This window comes from Musca domestica, unplaced genomic scaffold, assembly GCF_030504385.1.
Source record: "Musca domestica strain aabys unplaced genomic scaffold, Musca_domestica.polishedcontigs.V.1.1 10, whole genome shotgun sequence".
In the NCBI taxonomy this organism is placed as follows: domain Eukaryota; kingdom Metazoa; phylum Arthropoda; class Insecta; order Diptera; family Muscidae; genus Musca; species Musca domestica.
This window is the reverse complement of record NW_026712115.1, coordinates 3,857,729-3,871,277: the sequence shown is the minus strand read 5'-3', so window position 1 is coordinate 3,871,277 and position 13,549 is coordinate 3,857,729. Positions and strand designations below refer to the sequence as shown.

Here is a 13,549-nt window from a genome sequence, read left to right as displayed (position 1 = left end):
TTTTTCCTAAAGTCAAGTGTTTCTAGAGGGAAACATAAAATGGCCCACTGTGCAGCAAGAAAAAATAGTGCACGCATATGAATGGCACTGCAGGAAAGGTCGTTCCAAGAGCTTTCTAAAACGCTATTACTTGGCCACATCGATCGTGGAAAATTAGAGAAAAATCGATTTTTCTTATTTTTCAAAAGTTATCAACGAGTCCCACTGTGCGAAAACTAAAAATAGTGCAAGCTCATGGAATAGCACGTTGGAAAGCCCATGAGGTGTACTTTCGAGATATAAACACTCCTGAAAAATTAATCGGGCAGATTTTCTTTTAAAAATATTTTTCCTAAAGTCAAGTGTTTTCTAGAGGGAAACATAAAATGGCCCACTGTGCAGCAATAAAAAATAGTGCACGCATATGAATGGCACTGCAGGAAAGCTCGTTCCAAGAGCTTTCTAAAACGCTATTACTTGGTCAAATCGATCGTGGAAAATTAGAGAAAAATCGATTTTTCTTATTTTTCAAAAGTTATCAACGAGTCCCACTGTGCGAAAACTAAAAATAGTGCAAGCTCATGGAATAGCACGTTGGAAAGCCCATGAGGTGTTCTTTCGAGATATAAACACTCCTGAAAGATTAATCGGGCAGATTTTTTTTAAAAAATATTTTTCCTAAAGTCAAGTGTTTCTAGAGGGAAACATAAAATGGCCCACTGTTCAGCAATCAAAAATAGTGCACGCATATGAATGGCACTGCAGGAAAGCTCGTTCCAAGAGCTTTCTAAAACGCTATTACTTGCCCAAATCGATCGTGGAAAATTAGAGAAAAATCGATTTTTCTTATTTTTCAAAAGTTATCAACGAGTCCCACTGTGCGAAAAATAAAAATAGTGCAAGCTCATGGAATAGCACGTTGGAAAGCCCATGAGGTGTACTTTCGAGATATAAACACTCCTGAAAGATTAATCGGGCAGATTTTTTTTAAAAAATATTTTTCCTAAAGTCAAGTGTTTTCTAGAGGGAAACATAAAATGGCCCACTGTGCAGCAATAAAAAATAGTGCACGCATATGAATGGCACTGCAGGAAAGCTCGTTCCAAGAGCTTTCTAAAACGCTATTACTTGGCCAAATCGATCGTGGAAAATTAGAGAAAAATCGATTTTTCTTATTTTTCAAAAGTTATCAACGAGTCCCACTGTGCGAAAACTAAAAATAGTGCAAGCTCATGGAATAGCATGTTGGAAAGCCCGTGAGGTGTACTTTCGAGATATAAACACTCCTGAAAGATTAATCGGGCAGATTTTTTTTAAAAAATATTTTTCCTAAAGTCAAGAGTTTTCTAGAGGGAAACATAAAATGGCCCACTGTGCAGCAATAAAAAATAGTGCACGCATATGAATGGCACTGCAGGAAAGGCCGTTTCTAGAGCTTTCTAAAACGCTATTACTTGGCCAAATCGATCGTGGAAAATTAGAGAAAAATCGAATTTTCTTATTTTTCAAAAGTTATGAACGAGTCCCAGCAAGAGCTTTCCGTATTTATATCCAGACATTCCATTCATTTTTCGCGATATTTGAGTCATTTTAGAAATGAACAAAAAATATCAATTAAATGAAAACAACTTCTTGCTGTAATATTGAATAATTCTGACAAGAAGCGGGTGTAGCCTTAAGGCTGTATTTCTGTAGTTTTACGAAGCTGTTCTACCTCCTTATTGTACCATGGTAAATCTGCGCACATTACCAAACTCTCATGTAGTCTGGTAATGTGCAGTACATTTAGACATATGAAAAATGTTAGAGGGAAGTAGCTATAATCTGTGCATTTTACCAAACTATCGCTAACATCGATGTTTTTCCCGATAGTCTGGTAATGTGCAATACATTTAGACATATGAAAAATGTTGGGAGGGAACTAGCTATAATCCAAACTATCGCTAACATCGATGTTTTTCCCGATAGTCTGGTAATGTGCAATACATTTAGACATATGAAAAATGTTGGAGGGAACAAAGTATAATCCACGGTACAATAATAAGGTAAGGTAGAGCTCCCAGCTAATAACAATTTGTTTTCTAAGTGTGGCCGACTTCAGCCAATTTTGTATAGGTATTTGTTTGTAAATTCAATGATTGGAAGAAATTTATATTGCTGGACGCTCATTAATAATATTAACCACATTTGCCATGGAATTGAAATATTGAACACTTATGGTCATATTTATATATTTATGTGAGAACATCCAGGCATTTCATTCATCTTTCGCTTTATTTGATTCATTTTAGAAGAGGACAATAAATATCAAAATATGAAAACAATTTGTTGCCTATAATTTTGAATAATTCTTTCAGGTAGCGGGTATAGCCTTAAGGCTGTGTTTCTTTAGTTTTACGAAGCTGTTATACCTCCTTATTGTACCATGGTAAATCTGCCACATTACCTAACTATCACTAACATCGATGTTTTTCTCGATAGTCTGGTAATGTGCAATACATTTGGACATATGAAAAATGTTGGAGGGAACAAAGTATAATCCACGCTACAATAATAAGGTAAGGTAGAGCTCCCAGCTAATAACAATTTGTTTTCTATTTGTTTGTAAAATCAATGATTGGAAGAAATTTATATTACTGGACGCGCATTAATAATATTAACCAGATTTGCCATGGAATTGAAATATTGAACACTTAGGGTCATATTTATATATTTATGTGAGAACATCCAGGCATTTCATTCATCTTTCGCTTTATTTGATTCATTTTAGAAGAGGACAAAAAATATCAAAATATGAAAACAATTTGTTACCTATAATTTTGAATAATTCTTTCAGATAGAGGGTATAGCCTTAAGGCTGTGTTTCTGTAGTTTTACGAAGCTGTTATACCTCCTTATTGTACCATGGTAAATCTGCCACATTACCTAACTATCACTAACATCGATGTTTTTCTCGATAGTCTGGTAATGTGCAATACATTTGGACATATGAAAAATGTTGGAGGGAACTAGCTATAATCTGTGCACATTACCAAACTATCGTTAACATCGATGTTGGAGGGAAATATTGTTATTGAAATATTGTTATGTTGATTTGTATTGAAGAACAGGACACCGAAACTTGGGTAGGTATACATTTTTGTGAATTTTTATATTTTAATATTAATAAAATTCTTCACCTTTTCAGACAAAAACACGAATTGTATTGCCATGGATGAGAGAACAGCTTTTGAAAAATGAAAATTGGATAATAAAAAGAAAATGCGAAATATGCATCGGATGTTGGAGGGAAATATTGTAATTGTTGATTTGCATTGAAGAACAGGACACCGGAAGCTTGGGTAGGTATACCTATTTGTGAATTTTTTTTTTTTAATTTTAATAAAATTCTTCACCTTTTCAGACAGAAACACGAATTGTATTGCCATGGATGGGAGAAAAACTCTTGAAAAATGAAAATTGGATAATAAAAAGAAAATGCGAAATATGCATCGGATGTTGGAGGGAAATTTTGTAATTGTTGATTTGTATTGAAGAACAGGACACCGGAAGCTTGGGTAGGTATACATTTTTGTGGATTTTTATTGTTTTATTTTAATAAAATTCTTCACCTTTTCAGACAGAAACACGAATTGTATTGCCATGGATGGGAGAATCGTATTGCCATGGATGGGAAAAAAACTCTTGAAAAATGAAAATTGGATAATAAAAAGAAAATGCGAAATATGCATCGGATGTTGGAGGAAAATTTTGTAATTGTTGATTTGTATTGAAGAACAGGACACCGAAAGCTAGGGTAGGTATACATTTTTGTGAATTTTTATTGTTTTATTTTAATAAAATTCTTCACCTTTTCAGACATCGGATTCTCTTCAAAGTTTACGCATCCTAATATTGATGACACATGATCGGTGTGAAAATGGGATATATGTTCAACCTCCTCCACAACGAGTCAGCATTTTGAATAACAGAGCGGTAATAAAAAGCATTGAAGAACAAGACACCTGGAGCTTAGGTAGGTATATATTTTTGTGAATTTTTATTGTTTAATTTTAATAAAATTCTTCACCTTTTCAGACAGAAACTTGAAAATTGCATAATGAAAACAAAATGCGAAATATGCATCGGATTCTCTTTATTTTACGCATCCCAATATTGATGACACATGATCGGTGTGAAGATGGGATATATATAGAACTAAACGGTAATAAAAGGCAAAATAAGCATCCGAATCTCTTCAAATTTTACACTTCGGAACAACAAGATGTGGTATGAAGATGTTGGATATTGGTCTTATTCTGGTACCTCCGCCACAAATGATCACAATTTCAAATACTTATAGCTCTCATAACATGCGGAACAAGTCAGTGATTCTATGTGAACTTGGTATATTAAAATATTTCTGTCAACCAGAGATCAATAGTGGAATTTTGTTTTGAGTTACCGACAAAAGTCAGTGAAATTAAAATGCTTATAATTTCGGTAATTACGAGTTTTTTTTTCGGAAAGTTAGCGATGAAATAAAAGTATTATGTAAGACCTACCAATGTTGTCAACTTTAATTTAGTGTTTATACCCAGATTTTGGATTTCGAAGTTAAAGATTTTTGTCGGTAACTCAAAAAATGAGTTAGAGAATCCCACTATTGATGTGAATATAAGATTTATCAGCCTTTTGCTATGTCCGCCACAAAAAATTTAAATCTATAAATATAAGCATAAAATTGATAATAAATGTTCGTTTTTCTTTAAATTTTGCACTATTCTTATCCGTATTGGATGAGGTGGGACACTTCGGCCAACTATGTATGTTGCATCCAGCACATTTCAACATTTTCGACAATTATCACATATGTATCTTATATGTAGTAGAGGAAGTACTCAGAAATGCAAAGATTTAAAACTATTTAATAAGACAACTAATTTTTCTTTGAGGTATTGAAAAAAAGCAAAAAACAGTAAATGATTGCTGGGTTTGGAACAGACAAAAAGTGCAAATCTGGCACGTTGTTAGGATAATATTGTCCTATTCTTTCGGAACCTTTCCAAGTCAAGCATGTTGAAATATGTATTTGAGTAAACGGACATTGAGGGTATACATCTGTCCATAGAACCGACTGATACTTTTTAACTTGTTTTTTATATTGCACACAATTTTTCCAATTTGATATACCAAATCGTACATTGTATTTTTTAAGTCTTTTCGCAACAGTGTAGAAAATCAAATTAGTGTATACTTTATAACAACCTCTGTAGAACGAAATTAGTATTATCTACTTATAATAGCTCTGATTTTGAAATGAGAAAAGAGGGCAAATTACGAGTTATAAAATATTTATTTCATCTATATATATAAAAGAAAGTTGTGTTAGTTACTACGCTTATAACTTAAGAACCGCTGGACTGATTTTAACGATTCAAACAAATTCGGAATTTTCTCCTCTCCGAAAAGGATAATATCCAAAAAAATCGCGTAAAAATGTGATATTTTAACATTTTCATTTTGACTTTTGAAATGTACAATAGTAATGTTTTATTTTGCATGATTTTTTCCATTTTTACTTACTTTTTTCTAATGTACATTTGTAGTGTTTTTTATTTATTTTTTTTTTTTTTTGAATTCAAATATTAATACCAATTTATTTAATTGACTTGATTTCTTGAGAAATGAAATTGATGGCGAGTTACATGGAAGCGTAGTACCGAATTATGTGGTGGCGAAACGGAATAGATGATGTCGAAATAATTTAATGGAATCGAATTTTAAAATAGAAGTACATTCTATTGACAAACTATATAAGGATCTTTAAACATTTGCTGTAAAAAAATCAGCGAACAAGTTGAAGATTTTTTCAATGTGTTATTCTTCTTTTGTCAATTTTTTTTTTCAATTTGTATTATCTAATTGAATTCAGTAATTTTTTTGCGAACAAAATAAAGAATAATTTTTCACTATATACAAATTTTCACCAAAAAATTAAATAAGTAGGAAATACGATGTCAACTGACATCTACCTTTCAACTCCAGGGCCGACATCGTGGTTCAGCTGGAAGATGCGAACACATTTGAACAAACAAAAATTGCCGAAAAAGCCTAATGGGGATCATTTCAAAGCGTGGAACTACTTCTTTCCTGTCACAATAATCCGTCCAATGTACAATCAGAAAAATACCAAATATAAAGGGTGGAAAATAGTAGAGCGAATGGGACTTTTAGTAAGATAAAGATTTCTATCCTTCCAGAAATTCTTCCCAAACATTCAAGATAGGTCATGATATCGATCATAACTCACGGATAAGGGACAACCCGATTTCATATTTATATAACCATCGTATGATTTAAGCTATTTTTGGTGTCTTGGTCACTTTTTTAATATTTTAGCCATTATTTGGCATTTTTGTTTCTAAGGAGGTAGAGAACCTCTTCGCATAAAGTTTGAAATTTTCAGAGTAGGGCCCATTTTGGTCTTGACCACATTCATTAATTGACTTGGCTAAAGGTTGTATTTATGCTACTCTGGGGTAGGGAACCATCATACAGATAATTGCCACATAGGAATTTATTTAAGTAAAGTCCCCACATTGGAGTATCCCCAAGTCCACTTTCACATCTAATGTGTGGTCAGAAAAGAACATTTTGTATTCTATTGAATTTTTAACCCCCAAGAGAATATTGGTTGGGAACGTAGATTTGGGATGTGCATCCATATGAAATAAATTGTGGAAACATGAACAAATTACAAATATAAGAAAGTAGCACGGGACCGAATATTTGTTTAATCATCATTGAATTATCCTATGATGAAAATATGGACTTTAAGGGGTCTCCAACTTACAATTTAAATGGCAAATAAAATTAATTCCCATCTTATCATTCTGCCCTCAATTATGAGGTGGATAAAACTATTTTTACTTATTTAAATCACGCGAAATGCTATGACATGCTATATTGTTCTGCTATATTTTTTGATTTGGCCTCTATTTGTCATCTTGGATTATAAGGGGTAGAAGAAAGTTTTCAATGTAGGTCGATGTTTCGGAGTAGTGCCCATATAAAGAAGGTACCTCCTAATTTAACCACATTTCAAAGAATTTGGCTAATAATGCGTATTAGGGGGGTGAAAATCTTACACTAAAATTTCAACATATCTACAAATTTTAGAATTTTTATCCAAGTCCACCTTTTGGCGGACAAACAGACTGACATGGTTAGGGGGACTTATGAGGACTCTAATGCACAATCTAAGTTGCTAATGGGTTTAAAAAAGTAATTAACTTTGGCTATTCTTAAATCATTCAGCCCTCAATTATGTAGTATACAAAATACAGCAAATTCCAAATTACTGCTCATATGACTGGAAGATTTTGCTACGATTTTTACCATATTAAAAATTAATTTGATCCCTTATATGGCGATAAGATTGATATATACTTTTTAATAGATTTGTATAGCACATCCACACAGTTGAAGCCCACGGTTTAAATATTGAAGCCCACTGGTTAAAAATGGGTACAGGTATTTTAAAACACTTTAAATCGACCTGTACGTGAACACTTATATCAGTCATATCTGTGAACAATTATGCTTGGGAATATATGCATAATAGACAAAAACTACGGCCCGGCAACGCGGACCGGGCCAGCTAGTATCTTATAAAAACGAATATGCTTATAAAATATTCATATCTAATATAATTAATTTTATTAAAACGAAAAAAACGATTACTAATTGTAGTAAAAAAATAAGAAAAACGCAAACTTAAGAATCAATGTAAAAACAAACTAAAAAATAGATTAATTCAAAAACAAAAAAAAACCTCGCTTCTATAGAAATGTACCACCTTCATTATTTTCCTCATTTTCATGGCTTGATTCCACATCCGTTACGCGATCACTGTCTTTACTCTGCCTCAAATTGAGATTTTCCAATTCGGTAGATAAATTATTAAAAGACGAGGGTTGTAGGGGATGACGCTTTCGTTGTGGAAATGGCTGTTGTTGAACATATACGGATTGGTGATTTTGTTCTTCATGTTGTTGCGATTGCTGTGGCTGAATATGATGTAAAGCTGGCTGTTGTTGAATTTCTATAAAGTGGTGGTTTGTATGTTGCGACAGCTGTGGCTGAAAATGTTGTGCCACTGGCTGTTGGTGTTGTTGCGACTGCTGGTGCTGGATATGATGTGAAACTGGCTGTTGTTGGATTTGTACATAGTGGTGGTTTGTATGTTGCGACAGCTGTGGCTGAAAATGTTGTGCCACTGGCTGTTGGTGTTGTTGCGACTGCTGGTGCTGGATATGATGTGAAACTGGCTGTTGTTGGATTTGTACATAGTGGTGGTTTGTATGTTGCGACAGCTGTGGCTGAAAATGTTGTGCCACTGGCTGTTGGTGTTGTTGCGACTGCTGGTGCTGGATATGCACTTGCTGTTGGTGAGTCTGCACTATGTGGTGTTGTTGTGCCTGTAAATGCATCGGCTGTTGTGGAGTGTGGACAAAATTAGGTTGAAATGTTGGGAAAAAATTTGATGGAAAGTACTGTGGTACAAACTGCTGAGAGTGTTGCTGGAATGTTGGTTCTGGATATTGTGTGCAGCGGTATTGTTGCACTTGATTATAATGCGAATGTTGTGGGCCATAACGTTCTTGTCTGCTGTGAGTATTCGGCCATTGATGGCCATAACGTTCTTGCCTGTTGCGCCCATCCGGCTGTTGCCTTTTTAATGCCTCGATTTTTTTTTCGAATTTTCTTATTAGTCTCTGTCTTTGCAGAAACTGATTGTTTCTCCTGTTACCTGGAGCCACGCTAACTTGCAAATTAAGCGGTATCTTAAATGGATACTAGATATTGACAAAAATAATTTATATAATACAAGTTCTTTTCAAATATTATTATACAAAACTTACCATTTTTCAAATGAACGAATACGAAGGAGTTTCACGAATTCTTATTATTTTGTCGAGGCTTCACTTAAACTTTTTAGCTTTCTTTTGCCAAACTCCGTTATTTTTTTAGCACATCAAAGCCACTGTTATTTACGCCAGGCGTTAACCCAAAGAAAGCGGTTACTTTATGTAACCTTTTGGTGTTTGCTGACGGCGATAAAATAAGTACCCGATTGTTGTAACGCTTTAAATTGTTTTTCGCACAGACGTTTACGTCTAACGTTTTTATAAAAACAAACATCTATTGTAAAATTTGTATATATTTATGATATTATGTATTATATAATGTACAACTCACACATACACAAACACATTTATCATAATTAATGTATTAATTTAGGGCCCTGAGGGTACTTAAGATGTCATGAACTCCTAAAAAATTATAATATTAAGAAAAGGAATCTATACAGCGGACATAACTTGCAGCTTTAATTAAATTAATATTTTTACTTTTAATGTTGCTTTGTTTTTTAATTTATGAACATATTGACTATATGTTGTTTTACGTTAAATACGCTTTTCAAATAACTTATAAAGTTAACGGCACCGTAATTATTACACATGTCGGCGTCTAAATTGAAGTGCAGCGTCGACATTTATTTTTCAGTTTGTTTCGAAAACGAAAAGCAAAAATGTTAAACGTTAAAAGAAAATTATTTTGTTATATATGTAGGCTTTTCTTTCTGAATTATAAAAGGAAGGGAGAGTCTATAGATAGTTTTAAGAAGTTAAGTGACAACACTAAGTATGTAGAATTGTTCGAAAAGCTAAATAAGTGCAACTTAACTTATCCACGCACATTGAGCTACGGTAAAATTATTTGTGACAGCAGAGAACAAAGAAAGCGAGTATTCTCTCGTTTTAAAGCTGCAGTAAGTACTACAAACTTTCCATGTGATGAATAATATTGTAATTTAAATATTTACTGACAACTGATTCGAATATTTGTCACAATTCTAAAGTAAATTGTTTCCATGTTATCTTGATACGCCTCTTAATGAAACTATTTTCTATCTGATGTGTTCACAGATAGAAAATATTTTCTATCTGATGTGTTCAACTTCTATCGTTGTGCAGTTTCGGATTTTCCTTGCAAACTTGCACAATGCACATGCTTTTTTGTATACATGAATAAGAATTATTGCAATTGATATTCCGCATTTTGATGAATATATTGACATTTTTCATCCAAGATGTTTCAAATTTGGTATTTCAAACTCTCAATACTTAACAGTCCATAAAGTAGAACATTTTAACTAAAATTCATTTTTGTGAATCGTTATCCCTAATATTGACCAGTCACAACCAATTTGAATTTGGGAAACATATGGTAAAAATTATTACCAATCTATTATAGTACATAACGTTAAATGCAGAAAAATTAACAATAATAATTATAACGTATTGATTTCTACAAAATTAATCTTTTGAGGATTCAGAAAATTTGACATTCGATGATTTGCTACAAAATACAAAAACACTATGTTTCAAGAACAATCTAATGGATTGTTACGAGGAAATAATTCGCCATTTTGGATTTCCCACCGATGATAGATCAACAGAATATCCTAATGAGATACCTGATAATTCAGAAAACCTTGCTGCGGAAAATGCTACAGTTAAACAGGTACATAGTATTAACAAAGCAAACATAGTTGATGAAAACATGAATACCAACATGGGTATAATATCTAACGAATTTGTTACTATAAATATCGAATCAAGCAACAATAATATTATGGAATTGGGAAATGAACGTAGTAACGTAGAATACTCGAAAAAGGATTCCAACCCGGAAGACCAATCAGATCGAAAATTTGATGAAACTCATCACACAAATCATAAAAGTGAAGTACTTTCCTTTGAGGAGTTCGTAGATATTTTTTTCAATGAAGACCAAAATAATGACTATAGTAATAACAATACTCCAAATAGTATGGATAATGTAAATGGCAAGGGTTCTGTATGTAATAGTGTGGACGCTCAAATAAAAAATATTGTAACTACCTATAATGCTCCTGAAAGTATGCTTGAAACAAGTTTACCCGAATGTCATGCAGACAATAAAGAAGAGGAAAACTCTACAAACTTTAGCAAAACCGGTATATTAAGTTCTACCCTATGTGACAATGTAACCGATGTTAAATCGAATGCAGACATTGTTCTTGAGGAGCGTAAAGTAGTAGATTTTAACGTTCCTGAAAAAGAAACCTTCAGCAATATTTTTCCAGAAAGTACTTTGCGATCTAATTTACGTTCTTTAAACAACGATGGAGAAAGGAACACAACAACCATCGATAAAACTGATGTTTTAGGCTCCACACAATGTGGTAATATTATCGATGTTACATCGAATACAGATATTGTTCTTGAGGAGTATAAAGTAGTGAGAAAGAAAATGAAATTAGATGTGGTTCCAAACGTAGAAGTAAAAAGCGTTAAATCAAAATCTTCGGATAGTAATAGCTTTACATTAGGCGGTACAATTACTTTCTCAAACAGCGAAGAAGTGTATTTGACCAATATTTCAAATATTTATTCGAAAATATTTATAAAATATATTCAAGACCTGGTACGTCAAAAATTTAAAGTTATTAATAATGTGTGTCCGTTAAATTATTATAATACACGTATAAATAAAAATAATATAATCAACTTGTATGCTAATTGTGTCTACAATAATTACGGATGTGGAAAATATAAATTCAAAGTATACACTGGCGAGAGTAAGAAGTTCGACTATTTTTCGACACAAGAAGAAGTAGTACACCCACCTGATATAGAAATACCACATCAAGTACGTGGTGTAGAACGCATACTGGCCAGGGATGAGATTAGAGAGTTAGAACCATCCACCTGGGTCGATAGGAAAATATATCAAATGTCAGAAACTTTATGGGATCTGGGTAACAACCAAAACTTATTAACCCAGGAAGCCGCAAGAAAATTAAAAGGAGAGGAAATGAGGAAACATGATCGCGGCAAAGACAATTTTTACGACCTCATTAAACAACAAAGGGACAAAAATTGGGATGAATACATACAATATGCTTCAATCCAAGATGTGTATTTGTTTACAAAGGAACAGTTACAATTAACGAAAATAAAAGAAGAAAGAATAATGCAATTAAGTAGAAATACATTATTCCTTGATAGTACTTCAAGTATTTTACGAAAATTCGACAAAACATCCAAGCCAATTTATTTGTATAGCATGATAGCACATATCAAAGAAAATGGGGGCACTAAAAGAGGATTTGTGATTCCAATCACTGAGGCATTTCTGAGTAGTCATTTCACTGGAGACGTCGTACGATTTTTGCAATATATTGAAACATATTGTCATAAACATCAAATAACATGGCCAATTGCAAAACGTTTCTGTACGGACTGGAGTCGTGCGAGCATAAATGCAATTCTGATAACATTCAATAAAAGACATAATATATGCACTATGGACAGATATTTGCAGTGTTGCAATGCTAATAGTTTGACAAATAGACGACCATCATATACAATTGTCCAATTATGCTGTGCACATTTTATGAAGGTTGTCGTAAACGACATTAAGAAATGCAATTTCAATGAGGACATTGTCAAGTTTCTAAAATGGCAAATTTATGTAGCCATTAATATCAGTGATCTTTCCCAATTTTATGCATGGGTTCAAAATATATTCATTCTGTTACTTAGTCCGTCAAATTCCAAAATTGTTAAGGAGGCAATACAGTCTTTAGAGTCAATTGAAAAAGAAAATCCTGCCCATGAACATATTATTCCAGAAGAAGACTGTGACATAGATGATTTGATTGTCAATAGTGAGACTGCTGATACTTCGGTAGTTGATACTTCTGCACTCGGAGCGGAGAATGCTGCTCCTTCAGGAATTGAAAAATCTTTTGTTGAAAATTCTTCTTTGGAATGTTCGACTATTGAAACGTCTAATGTAAACAATACCAGCTCTAAGAACAAACCACATTCCTTATATAAAAAAAGTCCTTTTTATGTACGAGCATTACAATTATATTGTGACGTGAAAAAAAATATCAGGGACGGAGGAAAAACGAATGCATATTTTAATGAAGACTTTGCTAAAACTATATTAACAAAATATGCCCCATACGCACCCTTATGGACCAATTTAATGGGTCGTTTTGTTGATAACGAAAATACCAGCATAGCTAACAGCCCCGCAGAATCATACTTCAATGTAATTAAAAATAGATTACTGAAAAAGACCAGGAATATTCGCGCTACTACATATACACGGAATGCTTATATTTATGCACAAGCAAAACTAAAAAGAATAAGACACTTTCATTTAAATCCAAAAAAAAGAAACAAAAATGAAAGGAGACTTAAAACCAAATCTAAGAAAAAAATAACTCCGCGACAGTTATTAAAAATTAAAAAAAATAGAAACACTCAAAAAGGTTTTGAAGAGGAAGACGTATGGAAAAGAACGCCGCTGAAAGTCAAACAAAAAATACCAAAAGATATAGGTATTAAAAAAATCCTTAAGAATTTTCAACAGCTTCCCAATAATCTAAGTCAAACCAGAAGTTATGTGTTGCTTAAATATGAAAAACTATACCGGGATTTAAATTTGCCTTTGCCAATTTTTA

The 13,549-nt window shown here is 33.0% G+C and overlaps 1 protein-coding gene and 1 long non-coding RNA gene across 2 annotated transcripts; one reads left to right on the top strand and one right to left on the bottom strand.

Moving 5' to 3' along the window:
• The first annotated feature begins 3,015 nt into the window (after nucleotides 1–3,015).
• On the top strand, nucleotides 3,016–4,486 carry LOC109613699 (uncharacterized). The gene is made up of 6 exons (XR_009342796.1): nucleotides 3,016–3,104; nucleotides 3,167–3,320; nucleotides 3,383–3,536; nucleotides 3,599–3,775; nucleotides 3,838–3,994; nucleotides 4,061–4,486. It is a non-coding gene; the product is annotated as an uncharacterized LOC109613699 (long non-coding RNA).
• Nucleotides 4,487–7,802: 3,316 nt separating this feature from the next.
• LOC131804457 (sex-determining region Y protein-like) lies at nucleotides 7,803–8,453 on the bottom strand. The gene has a single exon (XM_059127376.1). It carries the CDS (start codon nucleotides 8,451–8,453, stop codon nucleotides 7,803–7,805), a length of 651 nt encoding a protein of 216 aa, XP_058983359.1.
• Between the last annotated feature and the right edge of the window lie 5,096 nt (nucleotides 8,454–13,549).